This window comes from Crassostrea angulata, chromosome 2 (assembly GCF_025612915.1).
Source record: "Crassostrea angulata isolate pt1a10 chromosome 2, ASM2561291v2, whole genome shotgun sequence".
NCBI lineage: Eukaryota > Metazoa > Mollusca > Bivalvia > Ostreida > Ostreidae > Magallana > Magallana angulata.
The window spans coordinates 21,675,286-21,699,895 of record NC_069112.1 but is presented as its reverse complement, the minus strand read 5'-3'; the positions used below and the strand labels follow the sequence as shown (position 1 = coordinate 21,699,895).

The following is a 24,610-nucleotide window of genomic DNA, read 5'->3' as shown; positions in this document are numbered from 1 at the left end:
TCTCGTCCAAGTTGAAATCGCAAAGTGAGAAATAACATCTTAAACTGGAAATTGCAGTGGATTCCGGGAAAAAAGTACACATCTATTGATTTCAAACGATCACAATCTCTTATGATTGCCGTTGCTGATACCCATACTTACTTATTCCTTTCTGTACTTTAGTTAATATACAGTTTATAGGATTTAGTCATGTAACATGACTTTGTCCCTATGACCAATCATGGATGACACTTTGATTTTAACTTTTAATATTACATTGGCACCTTGTTATGTGTTTATATTCAAATCAATGAATCGTCTAAACAATCTACTTAAACATCATTAAAATAAAAAAAAATAAAAAAATAGAGGAAGGGTACGTTTGGTACGCCCTCGTTGCATAAACCTTTTTTGTAGAAATGATCCCTTTTGTCTTCCTATCTTTGGTTTTTGATTTGAACTGTGATCAATTTACATGAGATTAGTAACTTCTGGATCAAAAAAATATCGTCAGCAAAACCAAACCTATCATTCGTCTGTGTCAATGTCTTATGATTCGGTTTCATCTGAATGAATTTACTGAATAATGGATGTAGTAGCTATTGATGAATAAAAACAAATGTTTAATCACGTTTGAAATGACATTCATGATTTTTGTACTTTTTTTTACAATTCTTATGAAGTCATTATTTGTACTAATGTGTTTTCGCCCTATGACCAACTACGCAAAATGGCAGTGAAAGTCCTAAAGTGGTTTTCTTTCAAAATATCATATAAACAATGTAAGTTGTACATGTATAAGCACACCTTTACACAATTTTAAGTGTTTGGAAGTAATGGAAAATTTTAGAGCATGCGTCTTGTACATGTTATCAAAACAATCGTTTATTTAGTTTTTTCATACATTTTTATTAACCTTTTTCATTAAAGCTAGAATAATAGACATTTAGCTTTTTATTTACCAATTGTTTAAAAAACTTTGAAGTCAAGATATAGAAAAAAGCTCCAAATTAAGCTTCAGTTCAAAGAGAAACACTGAATAAAATAAATCCGTCAAAAAATGGTAACGGCCGCCATCGGTTAAAGTAGTGAAAACCACCACTTAACACTCCTGTCAACGCTATACAAAGGCCTAACGCGAACCTCTACATAGAGATTTTTTACTGTAACCCCATCACGTCTTAGGTTTTGAGTATTTAAAATGATGTCGTACGAGCCCGTTGCCACATTATTTGCAAAATCGACATAGTCCATAGCGCTGCTAAGAATAGCGCCATTTTGTTCCAGTTGAATCTTGAAATCGTAGTTGATGTATCTTCGGTCGTTGCCAGAAGTTTCATCGCGAGTTGCCGTGCATGAGTATGTTGTGAATTGGCCGTCGATGTTCCTTGTGATGCCAACCTGCCAGTCTGTCTCTCCGTATACATAGCTTTCTGATGGGTAGTCCTCTAGACTGTCTCCCAGAAAGAACATCATTTGTTCCGAGGCGGTGTCTGATTTGTACAGTATGGCCCTCTCTGTTACGGGGACTGTTGTTTCAAACTCGGATACACCACTAAAATCGGATACTGCAGAAAAACAGGTGATTGTTTGTTCAAAATGCTAAAAACATAGATCATCATTGCTTTAGAATTATTTTTGCAATGACGTAGAAACTTAGGACGAAGTTGACTAAGTGATGAAATAATATACATGTACACATGTAATGGATTTGTGTGTTAAGTATTTTTACCTATTAACTATTACTGACTAAAAATCCCTAACTTTTAGATTTGATCATATCATAATCTTCTTCAATCAATAGAGTCTAAAAATACCCACAATCATCCAGCCTTTGTAATGGTACGTTTTCAGTATTTCATTGAAATAAAACATTTAACATTTTGTATAAATTACCTTGGACACGCGTTGTATCTCCTTTTCCAGTAAATTCAATGGTCGTATCGTGGGGACCACGGACTCTCACGTGACTGGTGGAGGTAAACTTGTAAGCATAGATGGGTTGGATAGCCATCTTTTTCATGGGTCGAATCGTGGTGAGTACCTATAAATACAAAGTATCTATAATCATAAATAATCCAGGGTGGGTTTTTGTTTTTGTTTTGTTTTGTTTTGTTTTGTTTTGTTTTTTATCAAAACGCTAAAATACTGAACTGTAGGTTCATATCATGTTTAGATAAAATGATTTTTTTTAGCATGCATCTACGAAAGCCGAGAAGGATCATTCGAGATTCGAGATTCGAAATACGAGATTCGAAATACGAGATTCGAGATTCGAAATTCGAGATTCAATATCTAAATTAACCAATCAAATCAAGGATCTGAAAATATGTATCCTAGCGACATCAAACTGTTCTAAATAAAAATCATACGTACATGCTCTTATATACAAATAAATGCTATGTTCACTTCTCCCTTCCTAACTAAATAATTATTTGTATTTACTTTTACACAGAATATCTAAGTAGACTAGTAATAATGCAGTGTGCTTCGCGGATCTAAGTGATTTTGTTTGCCCTGGTGCATTTCCACCTGATGAGTTTGAACCCTAAGGTATTTCACCACCAGTAATAGTTTAAAACCCCGGTTTTATTCACCCCTTTTGTGTAAAAATGCGGTTGTGGTAGAGAACTTCATAAGCTTGCTAATTTTTTCTGTAGGGGGTCCTAGGCCAATTTTAAAAAATTTTACTATGTAAATTTAATAAGCTCCAATTTTCCCGAGGAGGGGGTCCAGATCCCCTGACCCCCTCCTTTCTAGATCCCCGCATGAAGATTAGTACATGTATCTAAATAATCTAAATGTAAATAATCTGTCCTGTTTCACTAATAAATATAAGCATTACTTATCGTTTTTATGTATGCATACAGTGATACACTAGTACTATGATTATTAACAAATCATTGAGATATTATCACATCATACGGAATTATTAATAAATACATTTTTTTTCCTTTTCCTCAGTAAACAACTTATTATGAGTCTTACTTTTGGAATTGTTTTCAATATAGAAGGATACCTACTCTCTACAATTAAAGGAAGGGATGATAGGGTGCCAATTTGTTCACATTGCCGACTTCTTGTGCAGAGAACAGTAAAACCTTTTATTTGATTGTGCATGAATATTTCAAAATTAATTGTTGTACATATATTTTGTTATAATTCATTCATTGATATATCAACAAGAAAAAATAAAAGCATATGTTTCTCCGTAGTTTCCTACCCCCCTACCCCCCACCGCACCAAAATTGACAATAATTACATATTAGTCATACAAATGTTTACTTTTTTTGTAAGTAAATCTCTAAAGATGTAAATAAGCACTGCAAACAAAGATGTGTGTATTACATATACTACATTACACTTAGCCAGATAAAATGTAATCAGGATGAAGCTACAAGGGGTGAGTGGTGCAAATTTACCAATTTGTCGCCATACACACAGAACACCAAATAAAGAAACTGTGAGTGGTGTGTGGAATGCATAAAAGATGGCGGCAAATTATCTCAAATAATCAGTGCAAAAACCCACAAATAGGCTGTTATTTGTTACATATCCTGCAAAAACATTGATAAAAAATGTTATCGTCCCATAACATAGCCGATTAAGTTAATGTGTACATATGGTCTGACGTACATGTAATTCTATAATATAGAAGAAGGCGGACGTATCAGGCGGGGATCCAGAAAATTAAATTTCAAAAATGATCGGTTGAATTACATTAAATGCTTTGAAAATTGTTTTAAACTATCGCACGGGTCAAAATGCGTGATAGAAGCCATGTACAGTGTAATTGGAAACTTTCATTTTATATCAATATGTAGTATTACCTATTATAACAAATGAGAGTATAGCACAACTGCCACAAGCAATACATGTCCTTTACCGGCACCACCTCCCTCCCCTTAAAAAAATGAAACAATTGTCGTTTTATTTGCTAAAATGTGTGTGGTTCAAGATCTTTTTAAAGGACATACCCGATTAGAATTGAAAAAGAGTCGTACGTTTAAAACTAATTTTGTTAAAATTTTTAGATTCATTTGGTTATATTTTAGTCCATTTGGGTAAATATATGCACCAGCGCAGCTCTAATTTATATATAATCAGGCCATAAATTCAAAATATTTTCAAAAATTAATAGCTTTAAATCCAGTGGATGAAAGAAAAGGAAAGCAAGTCGAACTCGATGAGTGCTAATACCTGTGTTGAATGAATGGTACAGTAGGATATGCGCAAAAAAGTCCCGTCTACTCTTTCCTACCCTAAATTAATGGAATATTAAATCCAATTATAAGACTCAAATTAAAAATCAAGTACGGATATGTACCTGTTTATCAAAAGTAAAACTACTCATAATTTATCTACAGTGCATCGTTATGGAGCTACACAGAAAGTTTTATATTAATTTGCCGAGCCAAATAAAAAAAAACCTGGAAAACGAAGAAAAAACAAAGTGGGGACAGAATAACTGACAAATTAATTAGGACTATATAGCCCCCCCCCCCCCCCTCTTGAAATGTATATACTGAAAAATATTATTGGCGTGCAACATCCGCACATAATTTAAAGAAAATTTCATGTTTTTTTTTTATCATTTTCGCTAGCTAATGTAAGACATCACAAATACCACAAACCCCCTCACGGAAAAGGAAATGCTATGTGATGAGAGAGAGAGAGAGAGAGAGAGAGAGAGAGAGAGAGAGAGAGAGAGAGAGAGAGAGAGAGTCGATGTAAATCACAGGTGCGCTAACACCGTTAAAATTAAAGCTTGCTAGTTGGTCTGCCCTACCCTAGCTACCTCCTCTCTTTTCTCGTTTTAGAGGCTTAATTATTGTCTATATATGCTTGTAACAAATCAAACCTATTTCAAGTTCTAAATCAAACTGAATTTGACACTACAAAACTGTCTGTCTGTCTGTCTGTCTGTCTGTCTGTCTCTCTCTCTCTCTCTCTCTCTCTCTCTCTCTCTCTCTCTCATATCAACAATGGCATTGCCATACCCTACAATACACTATTCTTATCTGGATTTTTGTCTTATATCTTCTATGTCTTATATCTTATTATATCTTCTATGGTTTAAAACTTTATCATAACCTTTATTTTGACATGTCGATTATTTCATTGAGTTTCGTTTCATAGCTAAAACATTTAGATTAAACAGATCTTTCTTCGCGAGCCGATTTTTACACAGTTGGGGCGAACACACTTCGGGTTAAAATTGTTCGGGGGGAAATACATACAGGGCAAACAAACCCACTTAGATTCGCAAAGCCAACAGTGTTATTTCTAATTTAATTGTTTATACTGTGTGGGGTTAATTCATCAATGTTAATTTAACCATTTTATAACCACTATATAAGAGCTATTAAGACATTTATTTGTAGGAAAGAGCATGTACGAATGATCTTTATTTAGAACAGTTTGATGTTGCTAGGATACAGGTTTCAGATCCATGATTTGATTGGTTAATTTAGATATTGAATCTCGAATTTCGAATCTCGAATCTCGTATTTCGAATCTCGAATCTCGAATGATCCTTCTCGGCTTTCGTATGCATCAGATGAATACTGTGGAATCATTTTTATTCGTTGGGGTCAATGTTTGTGGTTAGGAAAATATTCCTTGTTCGTGGTGACGTAATTTCATTGGTATTAATTTCGAATTTGTAATAAATGCTAAACAAATGCTTGTATAACGTTCGTGGGGATGTAAGCGCGTGTGCTAGGGTTACCCACGAAAGACACGAACATTAGTCCCCAAGGAACAATGATGATTTAACAATAGCCGTTTTCATCCATCGAATCGTGGTAAGTATCAATAAAGATTCATAGATTAAACGACTATATCAAAATTTTGAAACACACATACTGTAGTTTAATTACGAAGGTCCAGAATGAATCGTGTCCAAAAGTCCCTGTTAAATGGCGAATCCTCGAAATACTTATAGAAGTTGAACATTCAAATCACCGAATTTTGGCTTTTATTTTTTGATTCATTTTTAGTTAAAATACATTTGTTATCAAGTCTTTAGCCTGTCACATGATAGAGCTATTGCTATATTGCCACAAAAACATTAAAACATTTTTAATCTTAACTATTGACTGGTGCCAGCCTAACACTTTTTAGCTCACCTGAGCTGAAAGCTCAAGTGAGCTATTCTGATCACATTTTGTCCGTCGTCTGTCTGTCCGTCTGTCTGTCTGTCTGTCTGTCTGTCCGTCTGTAAACTTTTCACATTTCGAACTTCTTCTCTAAAACCTTTTAACCAAATTCAACCAAATTTGGCTCAAAGCATTCATATGGAAATATGAATATAAATTGCAGAAATGAAAGAAAAAATTTCATTGAAAGCGGAGAAAGCCTCAAAACTGTAAAAAAAAAATTGACCTTTGTACATACATCTTTACAACAATAAAACATAATTCATAATATTATTAAAGACAAAAACATGTCTCTACAATAATGTTTATCCATAAAACTATACTTTGATCTTTAAATTCAGGAAACATTTCGAACGTTGATATATACCAGCACCATACAGGGGGCACCGTTGTCTTAAAATCAGTCTAACGTTCGAACCAATATTGTCGAGAACAGGCAGCCGTTAGTTCAACATGTAGCTCAAGTACTGACGGTATTTTTTTTTTGAGACTCATTGGCGCCGTAGGATGGTTGGAAAATGAGTTTATTTTACTTTCTAAATAAATCATCATTAGTGATTTCAAAATGGCAATGTGTGATCATAATGATAAATTCGTTTGAACTTACGGATAAATGTCCGCAAGCTATTAAGATAATTTGATGAAATGAGCATTTCGAAATTCCACATTTGCAAATTATAGCAACACAACAAATGTTAACCTCCTCTCGAATGAGATCAAAGTGAAAATGCACATTATGTGCTAACTACTGTTGAAAAATAGATATACAAATCAAACTAACATTTTTTTATCATTTTTAAAGGAATTTACGGTAAGTAGCTAGAGAATATAAAACTATTTGCAATTTTAAAAAAAAATGAAATTGCTAGAATTACTGAATTAAAAAAATGTGTATCGGGTAATAATACATCTATGTTATCCTTCCTGGTTGTGTCTGTGGTTCTCAAACATTACCGACTAAAAATATTATATATGAAATAATCGGCGAATTTGCCTTTTGCAAATATAACACGTAACATTGCAGTTGAAGGGATAAATCATTGGTAAAATGAATTAGGATTGTCCAAAAATTATTCATTGGATATACATTAAATTTCTAAATATGGTCTTTTTAACCTATAAATTTTTATTAAGTAAAAAACAAATCTTTAAGATTTAGCTTCAAAAAAAAAATACTCAAATGTCTTTAAAATACAGAGTTCTTCACCACGAGAAGGTAATTATGATACAAATAAATGAGTTCCGCTATCCATCTTTCTTAAATAATTTACAGTATCGACTAGGAAAGTCCTAACAATAGAAAGGTCAAATAAAACACTTACGGAAATACTGCATTGCAAACACAAGCACAGTGTTAACAGCCATAGAGACTTGCTTGGAGAATCCATCCTCTCCCGCTGTCAATGACTGCTTTGAAAATCATTAGATGTAAGCCAGCAAAGTGTATGCAGTTATATAGCCAGATAGGCAACAACTATGGAAAGGTCGAATAAAATTAAGGATAATTGGTCCATGTCTATTTTGAAATAATTTCAAGTTAATGTCAGTTATTTCGAAACCCGGCATAATTTAGTTCAACTATTAAACAATATCAATGTTTTTCCTACTCATGTCATAGCAATTTATATAAATATACGATGTAGGAAATCATTTTTTTTTTCTGTGTTTGCTATAATAATTCATGATAGATTCGGATGTCATGTATTTGCAATGTAGCCAGTCACTTTAATAGTATTCGCATTATAACTGCCTTATATGAAATTTGCTATTTTCGCCAGGATAGATTTGCCTGTTACATGTAATGGTTGTGTAAACCCAATATCAACTGGTCTTTCCTAGGGCTCAAGCCTGTTGAATATAAAAACCTTAATATGTGATTGATGATGTTAGCCAGTCCATTGAAAAGTTTCCCCATTAATACTATACAATATAAACTTGGGTATTTTCAAAATGCTAGCTATGCATGTAAATTGCAGTGTGGACGCAATTTTGTTCGATAGACAATTGGATTTCCCACGTGGGGCCCAATCCGGATGAATTATGAAAACATTAAAAATATAGAGTTTATGATGTAAGCCAGTCCTAATAATTGTATTTTCAGTATAACTGTGTCGTATGAAATTTGCTTTTTTCACCAGGATAGCTATGTACAGTGTATGTTGATGGTTTTTGTAAACCCAATATCTTTTGATGGTGAACTTGTCTATTCTAGATAGGGCTCCATCCTGACGAAATATGAAAGCTTTAACAATATTGAATTTCATTTTGGAATGTTAGCCAGTCCATTCAAACAAAACTGTAATTAGTTGCATTATAACTGCAGAATTATGTTAAATTCTATTTTACCAGATTATCTACTGTATACAGGGAAATATTCGCCCCCGTTTTATTTTCGTCCCTTTCGCCCTCGTTGTCAGTGGGCGAATTTAAGACTGGGTGAATTCTAGGTCTCAAATAATAAAAAATAAATAATGCCAGTGACAATTTTTTTTTACTATTGTACTGCGTCTTTCGAAAATATAAGGAAGTTACGTTTATAAGATTACTTACGGCAGTTTTAATAGTGAACAATCAAAGGCTAATCCACGCAATTTTGCCTATAGAATATGTACGAAAGAAACCGATCCGGGAACTGCATGTACTGTACGTTTTAAACTGGTAAAAAATTAATATATTGCTAAATTAAAGTTTAAATTTGATAAGGTTAATTCGCATAAAATGCCATCAATGTTATTCAAAGATTCAATTCCTCTATGTAAATATTTCGAAAATGTAACTTTGTTGGATTCAAAACTATAGAAAAGGTCGAAATTACCAGGTCCGAAAGTAATGGCGATCGAAACGATACTGTTTCAAAACGAAAGTACGGTGCCTGACGTCACGAACAAACTTTACAAAAAATGTCAGTCTCATAACTAATCGTAAGAGAAGTTTGACAGCTCTTAGTGTTAAAAGCTTAAGGTAAGCGGTATTAAGATTACATTAAGAGAATTTCTTTCGTTTTATATCGGCCTGCGTGATATACACTTAACACTTCTTGCAAATGAACTTAATTTACTGTAAGTTCTGAAACTTTGTGTCAAGGAATAGGAGTTTGTTGTGGTTGTGGGATTTGTAATTCCCTGTGTGGTGGTACTGGTAGCCTAAGAAAATTAGCCTAGTATTTATCGTTACGTAGCAGCCAATGTGGTTGAACCTATAACACCGTATAGAATCTATCTGCCTAACGCGGGAGAGTCGACAAAGAGTATAGGGGAGTCTAGCTGCAATAATGTAGCCCTCTCCGAAAAAAATAATCAGGAGAGGGCTACCTTAAAGCTTGTTGCAGCTAGGAGGAGTCTATTCCAACGTATGATTTTCTCCGCTTCGGAGATGGAAGGGTTTTAGGTCATGCCTCATGTAATTACATGTTATAGTATATGTATATTTCTCAGTCACTATCTGATCACTGATGATATCCGTGGGTTGCCACTGGACTTGCCTGTCGCCTCGTCTAGCACATGTCCTACGTCTTCTCTCGCTGGCTGCAGACGGTAGAATCCTTGCTCGTGCAGATTCCCGTGTGGCGACGTCACGGGCTATTAGATAGCCCGTACGGGGAATGAGTCCCCAAACACTACAATGTATTTATTTCAAGTAATTCCAAAAATATATATGTATAGTCTGCCCCAAAATATTTATGCAGCACATTTGGATGATTTTTTGATAAAAATACACATACCTGTGAAAGAAGTGCAATTGGAATCGATGAAAGGGAAAATGTCCAAGATAACTTCATTCAAACATTATCATTTTTCACTCGTAAAAATTCACAGGAACGAAAACAGATTTTCTACGGAGATTTTTATTGGGGAATGTTGACATCTTTTCTCCATTTGGAAGTCACTTGGAATACCTCGCACACTTTTTCAGTGTTATCATCCGGGCTTAACAATGGCTGATGCAATGCAAAATCTCTGTAGACTTTCTATTTTTACCTGTGTATTGAAACCCGACAAGCTAGAGGGGGCGTTTCAAAAGGGAAATCTTTGGATTTTTTAATACCATTGATTGAACATCGTTTTAATCAAGAGGTATTTATAACTATTCAATAATTTAAGAAACTGTGGGGAAAAAATAACTTGGGACATACTATAGATCTACTGTGAAGAAGAAAGCGATAGTCAAACTTTGTGTTATTTATTGGTCCAAGTGTCCTTTGCATCTGTACTCTGTTCCAAGTTTTTGCTTCCACAAGTCTTTGTGTAATACTGTCAAACTTGTATTAAGCAGTCACATTTGGGAGGCACACAAAGTGACCACTTACATGTAACAGAGGTGACCTTTGAATAGATCTAGAAACTGAAGAATTTGTCATCATCAAAAACCTCAATAAAACAATTATTAGCCTCGTTGCGATCATTTTTGACACCTATTTCATGAGATTATATAAAAAACAATCACTGTAAATGCATGTTTAAACAATTTTACTTTTTTGCCATCTGTATGATGACTATCTGAACTGCCAGTTATATATTACATCAATTGATTTGGCCTCTTTTGCTTCAGGCATATAAATATTGTGTACATAAGTTACCTGACTTTCAGAAGCCATGGTTAAAATCCCCGGGTGTAAATCGTGAGACTGACCAAAATGGTTGCCTAATCAAATGCATGTTGAAAGTTCAGTTTCGAATCAAAACATGATGACTGCTGACCACAATAGACAGGTGGCTGCCTTTTAGAGGGCAATCATATAGGATATTTAACCGGGAGGAAATAAAATGACAGCATTTGAAAGGTGACCACTTTGGCAGTTTTGACTGTATCTCGATATTCATAAATACCTTTGTGCCGAAATTACATTCATTCACCAAAATGAAAAAAGTCCAGATTATTTTAAAGGCTTCAGGTTTATACATATCCAAAAATAGAAAGTCTATCATGGGGATTTTTACATTGCAAACAGTATTAAGGATGATAGGATTAATAGCTTTAAAAATTGTCACAATTTATGCAAGGTGTTCTGCCAGTTTTAGTATTGTACATGCTTTACTATTATGAAATACATGCTATACGTTTAAAGTAATCCAGTATTTCTTTATGCTTAACATTTTGATTTCATTGGCATTCATTCTTTGCTTTGTGGTATTATTTTTATTTTTAATTTTTAACTTCAGAATTGGAGGAAGGAGTTGGCCAGCTTTTCTGATCCACCCCATCCAAAAGTATTGTCATGGCAACTTCAAGCACAAATGACTCTTCTGTGTCTACAAGTCTTGCAGCTTCATTACCTGCAAAGGCAAATTATGACTTCCCAGATATTTCTGATTATTTAAAAACAGAACTAGCCATAGCACTTGATGGCCTATGTTATGAGGCATACAGACAGTCGGTAACACTTCGGCCAATCAGAATTCGTAATTGTAACGCAGCGGATTCCAACCGCGGCAAATCATTCTCTGAAGCGTATTGTGACGTAGAAATGGAGTCGAATAAAGCATTCTTGTTGGGAGATATATTCCGCCATGGACTTGACATGCTTATAGAATTCATAGAAAATAAAACAATACCTGAAAGCAAGGAGAAGCAAATTGTGTTAAGGAAGTTGCTGTCATTCATTAAATCAAGTAAGTGACATATTTCTGTAGAGGGCTGTCACTAAGTTACACCTCAAATTTGAACCAGAGAAACTCAAAGGATCCATTACTATGAGGCCATTCTTAAAAAAAAAGGTTTGTTTGGAATTGACGCCTGGAGGTTTCTAGACCCAGGGGGGAGGGAATTTTCTTGTTAATTTTTCAAACTAGAAGTTTAACTAATTTTAAGAATTGGTTAAAAATAAAAATCTCCTGATAAAAAAAAAGTTGTTTATTTTTTGCAAATAAAATTGGCAGGAGGCAATTCTAAACAAACCCTAATTTTATTTTGGCCTTACAAAAAAAAAGGAACCAAAAAACCCCCCAGATTTTCCAAATTTCATGAAAAAAATTCCCACTTCATTAATTAAAAGACAGGGATTATTTTTTTCTTATTAAAATATACAATAAAATGTTTCAACAGCATATGTGATGTAAAACTTGGAATTTTAGAATGTAAATAAATGATAATCATGATAAACAGTCATTTCAATGAGAATATAAGTATGTTCAATTTTTCCATTATGACTATAAAAAGATCTATGTCAACGATTTTCCAAATTGAGAGGGTCCTGTATTTCTTGTACCAAAAAGTGCTGTCACAGCCCTACTATTAGCTAAAAAAAATAGAATACTAGGAACCCTCCCCCTACCCCCCCCCCCCCCCCCCCACCCCCTTTCTAACTTGTCTCCAATAAAACATCATATTCCATGTATTCATTGGCAGGTGAATTAATTTAAAACAAGCAAATTGAAATTACTTGTTGCGGCATGCTACTTTGGTCTGTTTTTGTAAGGATGGAATTAATTAATTGAAATATATTGAAAAGAGAAATAACACAGCCAGGAATAAAAATAAACACATTTACAGTAGTAAACTAAGTCTTGTATTCTTTAATTGATCGTCTAATGTTTGATGTACCTACGGTGATAAAGGGTGCTTGTATGGAAGTGCCAGAGATGACCAGTTTTGACCAGTTTTAAACATCATTTCTAAAATGACTTTGATGTAAGCATGAAATTATCCTATTAATTGTGTTCTCCATAATCACATAGGTCAAAATTTAGTTTAACTGTATCATTATAGTAAACTTTACGTTTATATGGTTTTTTATACCCCCGCTCCGAAGGAGAGGGGATATACTGTTTTACCCTTGGGTGTCTGTCTGTCTGTCCCTCCGTAACAAAAATTTCTGTCGCATTTATCTCAGCAACTATTTATCGCAGATGCTTGAAATTTTTACAGTGTGTGTTAAGGCATGCCATATCGTGGGATATATTTTTGTACCAATCGGATGTCAACTTCCTGTTAAATGATGACTTTGTTTATTTTTAGCAATTTTCAAACAAATTTATCTATAATCACTTTGAAAATAGTCAAATTTTATATACTACGAACAATTTAGATATTTTTGTAGCCTAATGTATTCCTACGCCAGAGTTAATATAGTCTCGTTCAACAAGACGCTCGGCTGTCTCTGTAAATCTGCAACAAGCAGAGAGGGGGCTCTCTTGCTTGACGGATATTAACGGAGACAGCCGAGCGTCTAGTTAAACGAGACTAATAATTATAATAATTGCAAGCTTTTATATAGCGCTTTTAAATTGCCTAAGCATTTCTCAAAGCGCTTTACAATTATTACCCCAGCAGACCTTAAAGCATTCCAGAGCTTTCTCAGTGCGGCAGCCGTTAAGACGCTCAGACACTCGCATTCTGACAATATCTTTCACTGTCTATAGCCAGGTACCCATTTTACACTTGGGTGGAGTGAGGAAATACATGTAAAGTGTCTTTCCCAAGGACACAACGTCGGCCTGCTGTGGCCAGGATTCGAACCCACAACCTTTCGGTCATGAGTCCTGCACCTTGACCACTAGGCTACCGACGCCACAATATATGAAATATGAGACTAGAGTTCAATATCAATAGTGCTTGGATCCATACAAGTTTTAGAATTGTTTCGATAACTAATTCATACTAGTAGTTGAAATCTATCTTTAAATATTACACAACATGATTCATAAGGGATTTCTCGAAATTTTTGTCATAAAAGTCTAAAAATTCATATTATAAAAAAGTGCGTAATTAAATACAAACTAGAAACAAATTGACACTCAAGATAGATTGATATTAAAATAAATGATAATCGATAAAATCAACTCCCATCAGTACTTCAGTACTTTGGGTTTTTTTTATATGAATGCTGCATATTAATGTACATGTTTTCATTGAGAGGATCGACGTTTAAAAGTATCTATCTTGCTGTCTTAAAAACATGTATATTAATACATGCTCATACATGTATATATTAATATATACACATAAAATAATATGCTTATTTTTGGTAGATAATTTGGTTACCAAATTACCATAAATAAATTTACATGTTGACATTTTTTTACAATTTCATATATATAAATGAAAAATTATGCAACAAAATATAAACATTCGATAAAACGTACATGACATTGTATATAAATTTTCTAGATAAAAAATAGCTACTGGCAGGTAATAGTGACTAGTCTCTTTTATTACTAGTACATGTACCTCAAATTAGAAATATGGTGAATAAAGGTTTATTTTGTTTTAGTTTAATTAATATATTTTATATTAGGTTTTTATGTTTCATTTAAAATGTTGCAGTTGATGAAGGCAATGGTTTACCTGTTGATGACCTTGAGCAGCTGTCAGAGACAGAGTTATCTCTTCTTTTGGCCAATCATTTTTATGGGAAGCTGGCAACAACCAATCGTTATTTGATCAACAAAAATCGCGCAGATCAATGTAAAATTGGTTGCCCCTGCGATCAGCGCAATTGTGAACTTAACGGAACCTTTGGTGATACTAGTTTAGGTATGGTATTTTTAGGGTCTTCCGTTTTCCAACGGAAGACCCTTTTGTTTTTCTTCGGTTTCTTTTTAGGGTTTTCCGTTTTTCAACGGAAAACCCTTCTGTTATTCTACTGTTTCTTATTATTATTTTTTTTTTTTTCCCGCAAATTTTGTGCACGAGATTTCTCGAACATTTTTTGTCTGATTGCTATGAAACTTTAAGGGTATGTAGATGATATTAATATCTCTAGACGTTTTTTTCAAATTTTTAAAATTCACTTCCGGTTATGAGTTATTGCCCTTTAATTGAAAATTGGGGGGTCTTTTGTCCAGAGTTGATCTCGGGAACTACAGATGATAGATGCATGAAATTTTGCGAAATTGTCGGTAACATTTTATAGTTTTGCTGGCATGAAAATTTTGGTAATTTCTTTGTTAGTTTTTGAGCTATTTGTCGCCAAAGTTTAAGATTTTTTCGGGGCTGAAATTTTGTTGCTTTTTGTATTATAACCTTTAAACTAAAAATATTTTGTTAATACATATAGAACAAAAGTTGTTTAGAATAACGAGAGCTTTCATTTAAAATTAAGAAAAAAGGGCTGGCCCCTATAATTAGGGGTCAGCAGCTCATACACGTATTTTTCTGATAGCAAAAATCGTTATCATTTTATGAAAAAAAATTAATTCAGTTATTGTTAATATATTAAATAATGTCATTTGGTATCAAATTTAAAAAGTTCTGTGCCCTATTTTTTTCAAATTTCATAAAACAAATATGTGTGAATCGTAACGTTACATGAACGAGTTAATTTGTCTACATAGAGACACAAGCGAACAAATGCCACTTTAAGGCCCAGGCATATACTGCATTACGTTGTGTTGCGTCTTAGATAAATAGTTGTGATTCAATTTCATTTTTTTCATCTATATCATTTATGAATTCAATGAACACACATTATTTTAACGTTCTGTGTGCAACTATTTGTCGGGGCGCCCCTGTTTGTAACCCCCGCGCGCGCGCCGAATGTAAACAGTAACGAACGGCATTGTAGAAAAGAGAGAGCCGTAATGCAGAAGAGAAGTTGTGTATTCTTTCGACGTACAAATGCATTTTCAATTTACTGTGAAACATATGAACATGCACAGGGAACAATACTACATATTTGTTTAAGGAGGATATTTTTCTCTTGGAATCGTTTACGAGGAAATTCTGACAGCCACACTTCTGTCGACGATCAGCCGTTGATAAGCTACGAGTAATAAAGGGGAAAAGATGGACATTAAAGTGTGTGATTTATGTGGATGTTACTGAAGAAGGTGAGGCTTTTACTCCTTTTAAAGTTTAAAAAAGTTAAAGTTAAAATTTAGTATATAGTATAGATGTACATGTAAGTACGTGCACACTGTTTGTTTTTGTTATGGTGTGGGTGTTTGTTTACTAGGCTAACGTGTAATTTTTACATGTTTCATGGATGTTTAGACTCGCTCGAGGTTCATGGGGGACTGGAAAGGGTAACTGAATTTATCTATTGAAAAATATAACAGATTGTGAATTTTCAACTCAAAATTCAAAGCAGGGTCTAATTAGAAACATATCATATATTCTTGTGCAGAAGACTCCAAATGTAGTCATGAATATCCTGTAGACATAACTTCAAGTAAATAAAATTGTATACTTCAGACTTCAGAGTTAAAACATGACTTTAATATCTTTATGATGCCAATCATTGTATCATTAGAAAGGTTTAGCAGACCAACGGGTACCCGGTACATGTACTTGTACATGTAGTTTACAAGTTAAAACTATGCGTACCATTCTACCAGTTCACATAATTTTTCTTGTTTAGCAGTTATGATGTGTACTTAAATTGTCCTTGTTAATGTTTTAAATGTAATTTTTTATTCTCTTTTTTTAATCTGACTACTGGCAGTACTGGCCTGCGAGCAGTTCTCGTCGAGGACCATTTCTCGCTGGTGCACTGTAACATCATATTTTCGTATATAATTTTATGTGTTGATAAAATGACGTAACAATGCACTGGTGAGAAATGGTACTCGGCGAGAACTGATCGCACGCCAATATTGATTAATTACAGACAAAAACTGAAGGTTGCGCGTGTTATTTTTTATTGAACGACATTGTTTAAAATAATTCTTTATATATGTGATGATCAGACCGGTTTGAATACCAGTGCCAGATAGCTCAGTTGGTAGAGCACCTGACTAGAGATTCAGGGGGCCCAGGTTCAAATCCCGGTTTGGTCCTTCATTATTTCTCCCATCCTGTTACAATATTGGTGTTGTGACCAACCCCAGGAACTAACAGGTTAACTCCTGCCAGGGGTGATCTTCGAGGGTGAAGATCATTTAAGGGGGAAGGAATGTGACGGTCAGACTGGTTTGAATACCGGTGCCAGATACATGTAGCTCAGTTGGTAGAGCACTTGACTAGAGATTCAGAGGGCCAGGTTCGAATCCCAGTTTGTTCCGTCGTTATTTCTCCCATCTTTTACATATACATGTATATCAGATATATGACAGATAAGGGTCATCACATGTTTTGCAAGATGCAATAAGCGTCTAAGTGTTAAAAACCTTTACTTTACAACACAATACATATAAGTGAATATTTATGTTTCCTGTTATTATTTGGTGTGGTTTTCTTGACAGTGTCGCATAAACAATTTACCCGCTCCTAAAACACAAACTTTCTTTTTGTGGATTCAGCTTACCGCTGATTGGCTGATGTTGCAGCAGACAAATAAGATATGCACGCACAAAACACAATGAACTTATCAGAGAATGAGTTGAGTTTATTTCAACTGTTGGAATTTGGGGTTGTTTTTTTTTAAATGTATACTTGTGACAAAACATATTTGTGGTACATACAGCTGTAGCTTTGTGAAGAAAATTTTGGTTAGACCATATATACCTATCATGCAAGTAAATGATATTTACAAAAAACTTGCAATTTATGGCGCATGAAATATACGCTAGTTTTATAAAGATTGACATACATGTAATGTACCACATTCTGTGAAAAATAATTTATTAAAAATTCTTCATTAAGTTTACTCATACATGTTTTATGCTTATTACACATAGTATTGTTTTTAAAACATGTAATTTATAAGAAAATAAGCAAAAACCCTTGCTAAATTTATTTGCAAAAAAAAAAAACACAGTAGAATTGATAAAAAATGGTATACCAGAAGCTAATACCAGTACATGTACTTTGACGCTGTTCGGTGGGTAATATTCGTTTGTAATTTACGAATTGAAATATTGACTGTTGCACTACAAGTACGGTAATAAACTCTCTCTCTCTCTCAAACTCTCTCTCTCTCAATTTGATAAGTGTTTATACCTATGAAAATTTTTTAATATTATATTATGACTTGATATGCAAATTTTTGATCTTGTACTGCCTAAATGTTATGTCATGTATTGGGATAAGTCATACCTATTACACTGCATGGTCAGTGTATTTTTTCCAGAAATACTATGCATATGTTAATGTAAACACAGCTATTACTAGTACATGTATGTAAACACAGCTAATTATTTTTTTTTTTTATTTCAGCTCAAAACAGACTCTTGTTGCCACATGGCTTTCACCGGTACCTGTTGATTCTTGTGGGTCAGCTCCTGAGATTAACCTGTCACCTCTATCCACATGCATATTCCTTGTGTTCTACAGACTATTTACCGGTAATTCAAATTAAATCCGATAATGCATAAACAATAATGGAACTTGAAGAAAGCATCATGCCATGTTGTGGTTTGTGTTTGATAAGAAATTATGAAAACAAAATTAAGGCTGTTTATAAAGAAATTCATAATTGCTGTGAAAATTTGTTTTTCAATAAAAGTATGCAATTATGTTTCCTTTATTTTTTATTTCATAAAGATATTTAGATGTGTTTACATAATTGAAAAATCCCCCCCCCCCCTCTATTTAATTGTCTGCATTAAGATTACATGTAGGATATGTAAATGTACATTTGACTTTGAAATAACATCTGCTATGATAATTACTTTTGAAATGAACAAGAAACAACCTATTTCTACCTTTCTAAGGTATATATGCATAAAAAAAAGTAGAAAAACATGTCAAATTTGAAAATTTTTCATTGAAATCAACTCAATCTGTCTCCAGCTACCTGGGTGTGTTTGAATTTAATTTTAATTTAAGGCAGATGTCTAACTTGTAGGTTGTAACTTACTGTTTTAGCATGGTTAGAAGGAGACTAGAAATCAGAATAGATTAGATATTCACTAAATATGATTGTTAGCTTACTTTTTTCACGAAAACAAGAAATCACAAGCAGGACAGCTGTCTATTTGTTAATTAAAATGGTACAAATCATACAATAAACAAATAAAGATCAAATTTTAGAATCATTGATGATTGTTTTCATATGTGTGAGAAATTACTAAAGGAAATTGCCACACGTTTCATAAAATTAGGTAAAACATTTCAAACCCTGACTTTTTATGAAAATCAAAAGATTGGGGGGTGGGGGGTATACATGTAAGGGTATTTCTAAGTGATGTGAAGCTTTTATCATGATTATATCATGTAGGGGTATGTTGTATTGAATAAGGTTTCTTTTTAAAGGTGGTTGAACAAAAGTTGACCTCTAAAAGGTCAGGTAAAGATGTTTTACTATGGAGAACCCTGTAAATCTGTGTTTACTAAAGGAAATTGGAAATGGTGGGTTCACTTAAATGGCCATATTTTTATTAAACCTCAATGGAATTGGCAATATGTGGTATTCTTTTTCTCAGAATTGCATTAGCTTTCTTAGTCTTTTCATAAAAATGTTAGTGTACTAAGTTAAAGGTACAAGGAACAGTTTCGGATAAAGTACCGTCAATATTTTTCACTACTGAATTCAAAATCCACTGATATTCCCAAAAATTGACTGACATTGTCTGACATCTACTGTATAACCACTGTACCCTATTGTAAATCCACTGTACACCCACTGTACAGAGCTACTGTACCACACTGTATCCCACTGTACCCCACTGTACAGAGCCACTGTACTCCACTGTACTCCACTGGACAGCACAGTACCTACCCACTGACCAGCACTGTACCTCACTGTACACCACTGTACGGGGCACTGACCAGCACTGTACCCCACTGTACACCACTGTACAGGGTACTGACAAATACTGTACACCACTGTAACCCACTGTACCTAGTATGTTTTTATAAGTTATTATGTTTAAACAATAAATTGAATATTTACTTTATTTGAGACCAAAATCTGGATTTGTTTTGATCCTTTCCTATTGCTTACAAGAGAGAAAATGGGCTTCTATATCTTTAATTTCATATATAATTACATGCGCGGTCAGAATTCTTTCCAGGGAAAGGGCAGGGATACTTGTTTTCTGAGGGAGCTTAGACAAATTTTGGATAGTTGTACTATGTAAGTTTACAAAAAAATTAAATTATCCTCTGACCCCCCCCCCCCCAATCCTCCGATCCACGCATGTATTTATCTAAAAACTCGGAATCCAATTATCATACAAAATATAGCATTTATTCAATAAAAAGGGGAAAATATTTTTATATATTTCAAAATCAATGTTTTAGTAACTTAATATCTAGTTGTCATGATTTTTTTTTACAATGAATTTCATTTAATCAATATTGTCAAATACATATTAGTATATATGTTACATTATAGTTTTGAAATTAAGAGAAATTAAAACTATGAATTTCAATTTATAGATAGTTTTAAATTATCTGAATTTTAAAACTTTAATGTAAGATGTATGTGGAGGCGGGACAACTTTTTTAACGATAAAAAAGATTCCACTATATTGCTCAACATACTGACTTTTTTTTCAAAAGAGAGAAGATAACTGGTCTGGACTTTAAAATGTCTTTGAAGTTTTACTTCACAGGAAGATCAGCGAGTCAGTATCTGTGTATAGTATACATACTTTCAGTAGATCAAAAGGTGTGAATGTCCCAATATTCAACCTTGTAAATTGTCCGTCTGACACCTTGTTCAATATATTATGTAATTCCCTTATAAGGGTATTTGTGGTCTTTTGATTATTAAATCCATTTGAAATATATTTTTTTTAAAACAAAAAATGTATGAATAAACGAAATACTCTTTATATTAATCATTTTAAATGCGTTTTTTTTTTTTAAATCAAGTCGGATATTAAATATGTTAAACAGTTATAAATCCTCACCCCCCTACCAGTCGCTGATATCAAAATAAGTATTGTGTTAAATTAAAAATGAAATATGGTGATAACGAACAGTGTTCAAATAATATTTCACCCTATTACGTTACTTTTAAATATATACTATTGAAATTAAACACTGTTCATTATCAACACATGTAATACATCTGCATGTATCTTCTCTTGCACAGCTAAGAATGTTGCCATAATATACATGTAGTAACAGTTTTAATAAGAAAAAATATACTCCCCTCCCTCCCTCCCTCTCTCTCTCTCTCTCTCTCTCTCTCTCTCTCTCTCTCTCTCTCTCTCTCATGTAACTATTCTCCTCTTAAGTCAGGAAGGCATACATAAGTCCCCCCCCCCCCCCTCGCGCGCAATATTTTTGCTGCATCACTAATTAATTTTAGCATCTCTTCAATTATAAGCGACACCTTATTTAATAGTCAAACATGTTTATTTTCTCTTTCCGTAATAAGTGAATTGTGTAAGGGTCGGATAAATGAGAAAAATAGTTTTATTATTCAGTTATTGAAAATACGCAATTTATTTTTGAATCATGTGGAATGTATATGACCTAATGAATTTCACGACGATGAATGAGCATGCAGCCCAAAACATGCATACAAAATTTTCTTTTTTACAACAAACTTATGAGCTATTAAAGCTGTATTTACTGATTATACACTCAATTGGAACTTGTTGCACGAAAACGTCACTCCATGGAAAACAAACTCCATTAGTTGTCATCGTATAATGGCTGCCTTTACATTCAAGTGAATATTTTTACTGATCGTATGGTTTTCTTATACAATTATATTTGTTAAAATTAACGTCTTAAACAATGTCAAGTGCTAAACAAAATGAACTGACTTAAATCTTTAAAGCAGAATTAGTTTACTGAATTTTTTTTATTGTGCTTTACACACGTGCTCGGACGACATTTCCGTATAAAATCGCTTCGTATGGTCATTAAAACAAAAAGATATTCAAACTATGACGAATTCTGACTAATTATTTATATCTTGTGTAATATTTGCTTCCTGGGTATAGTGATTAGCAGCGTTCACGATCGCAGGTAGACTTCCAGCCCCGGAGGCTTTCACACCTCTAGAAATTAAGCCCCGCCGTCACCTGAGATTTACCACCCGGTAAAAAAGTTCGGCCTTTAAAACGATCTTTCGTTTTTTCTTCTGTTTTTTCTTCATTTACTGAAACCAGTATATTGTATCGTAGCAAACATTTCAAATCTTCTATAAAATCTCTCTCTCTCTCTCTCTCTCTCTCTCTCTCTCTCTCTCTCTCTCTCTCTCTCTCTCTCTCGGGATAATGTCCATGGATTCAAATGATTTGAAGTTCGTTATGCAATGATTGTCTTAAAAATTCTTAATGATTGAAAGTCAACGCTAAAAAGTAATATTTTATATCGACAGTGTACTGTCTCCTTTGTGTGTGTCTACAGAAAAAAATCTTATGTCTGTCTGGGAACAACGAAAAACCCGGAACTAACAGAAAGGCTCAGACTATACACACGGCCGGGTGACTGTGTCAAGGTGTGAAAACTGACCACCTGTGTATATGTGTTGGGGCCTAGGAATAAAGAGAGGTAAACGTCGGGGAAATACACTGTTAAAATAAAAAATCTGAATTTTCACTTTTGATTAATAACAATCATTATGGTTGCCGGGTGCATTGGGATCATAATCATTTTATATATGTCTTAAAAGATTATTAAAATTTACTTACATGTAGGACTAGTTTCATGTAATGTTTGCACAAAAGTGGGATTTATTATATCTATTTAATAGTGATTACACATCGAGGTCAAAATTTAAAAAAAATCCATTAATTTTTATAACCGATTGCTTAACATGAATCGTTTCGACATAACACAGTACTGCAAGGGGTATCAAGTGGATTCGGAAAGAAAAAGGGGGTGGGGGAAGGTGATATTATCCATATAATTACATTTCATTTTTCGATTTAAAGTTTGCAGATATTTTTCTAAAACCATGGAGTTGGTCGGCAAAAATAAACGTACAACATAATTAACGAAAAATAATCGATTTGTAAAAGAAGCAGATTAATAGACAATCAATTTCTTATTATTCTAATCGATTTCTGATAAATGGGTCTCTCTCTCTCTCTCTCTCTCTCTCTCTCATGAATTTTCTAGTGCTAAAACTTGAGGCCCCGAGTCAGAAAGGTATAAGCACGTTAAAATCCCCTTATGGCATCACAACCGCCACTTCCAACATAGATTTTATTGTGAACTTTTCTACGCTTGCAAATGACACCAATACAATATTGTCAGAAAGTGATATACCTGTAATCTCTCTCTCTCTCTCTCAATCTCTCTCTCTCTCTCTCTCTCTCTCTCTCTCTCTCTCTCTCTCTCAAACACACACATTATACAAAATAGTGTGTAGCGTAGGGCATTTTATATATCTTATTTCTTAAACATTTAAAAGTAAATCATATATTAAGAAAACTGTACAGCTACGCATATTACAACATGTTACAACCTTCCTTGATTTAAGTCCTTCCTTTTATTTCTTGCTGAAATTAATGATACAGTTAATTACCGCTTAATATGTCACTGGTTATGTTTAAAATTTATAATGTATTCTGCAGTAGGTGTTATTTTGTAAAATTAAAACCCGACATTTGCAATGTATATTTAAATATTTTAATCAAAAGAAATCAATTAACAAATGAGCTAGAAACTCGCACGCTATCTTCAAAATGTACCTGTGTAGTCAAGCGGGCAGTCATGATATTTGGACATGTGTACAAAAAAAACAAGCATGGATATATTTTGTGGATTTTATGTTTAATTGACTGTTTTTAGTGGTTAAAACACAGCTTATGAGACACAGAGAATTAACAACCCGATCATTTAAACGAGGGCTTGTCATATATCATCAATAAGAAATTATTATTTAACCTTGCTGGTGGGGGGGGGGGGGGGGGGGGGTATTTTCGAATGACTGGCAGAATGAACATAATGACAAGTACTTTTTTTAATAATTATATTCAACATGTAAAATTCAATACTTTCACCTTATAGCTAGGGAAATTATCATAATTTTATGATCGTAACATTCAATAACAATAGGCATTTATTAATAAAGAAAATGCATTAAATAAATTTAACGACCTGTTGCATTCTTCTGTCAAGTTATCTGTATACATAATGCTAATGCTACATGTATATACAGCAGAATAAAAATAAATATCGAAGAAAAAAAATGTACTGAAGATTTAAAAATCAGATTTTTTTCTCAAATTAATAGTACAGTGCCGTACAGTGGGGTACAGTGATGGTCAGTGCCCGGTACAGTGGCGTACAGTGGGGTACAGTGGAAGTCAGTAGGACTTTACAGTGGTGTACAGTGGGATACAGTGCTGTTCAGTAGAAATGTACAGTGGGGTACAGTGGAAGTCAGTGAAATGTACAGTGAGGTACAGTCAATGTACAGTGGATGTCAGACAATGTCAGTCAATATTTGGGAATATCAGTGGATTTTGAATTCAGTAGTGTTTGTAAAATTGAGAGTGACTGTACTTGAAGGTTTATCATTGTTGCGTAGATTCATGAAATGAATTTTAATGATTATCAATAGTTAGAGGGATGTCTCTTGTTGGAATTGGTAAGCAATATTAAGGCCCCTGATTTTAAGTACATGAGAAGCAGAAATAAATTGTGAAACTTGCGGCTATGACAGATATGTTGACTTTACAGTGAAATTGAAGGTTACAAACGGGAGGTTATATAACATGAAATGTAGGTGGATGGGA

At 33.7% G+C, this 24,610-nt stretch overlaps 2 protein-coding genes and 1 long non-coding RNA gene across 3 annotated transcripts in view; 2 read left to right on the top strand and 1 right to left on the bottom strand.

The window, feature by feature from the left end:
- Window positions 1-853: 853 nt before the first annotated feature.
- Window positions 854-7,601, bottom strand: LOC128172554 (uncharacterized). Its single transcript, XM_052838309.1, has 3 exons — window positions 7,463-7,601; window positions 1,876-2,023; window positions 854-1,547 (listed from the first exon to the last, which is right to left on the bottom strand). Exons 1-3 carry the CDS (start codon window positions 7,526-7,528, stop codon window positions 1,060-1,062), a joined length of 702 nt encoding a protein of 233 aa, XP_052694269.1. The 5' UTR covers window positions 7,529-7,601; the 3' UTR covers window positions 854-1,059.
- Window positions 7,602-8,986: 1,385 nt separating this feature from the next.
- The window catches only part of LOC128172549 (uncharacterized), a 34,562-nt gene continuing 18,938 nt past the window's right edge, over window positions 8,987-24,610 (top strand). The window contains exons 1-3 of the mRNA XM_052838305.1: window positions 8,987-9,101; window positions 11,300-11,749; window positions 14,403-14,612. Of these exons, the coding sequence (XP_052694265.1) occupies window positions 11,356-11,749; window positions 14,403-14,612 (604 nt within the window). The 5' untranslated portion in view covers window positions 8,987-9,101; window positions 11,300-11,355. The remainder of the gene's footprint in view (window positions 9,102-11,299; window positions 11,750-14,402; window positions 14,613-24,610) is intronic.
- Window positions 15,507-18,474, top strand: LOC128172550 (uncharacterized). The gene is made up of 2 exons (XR_008242308.1): window positions 15,507-15,907; window positions 18,174-18,474. It is a non-coding gene; the product is annotated as an uncharacterized LOC128172550 (long non-coding RNA).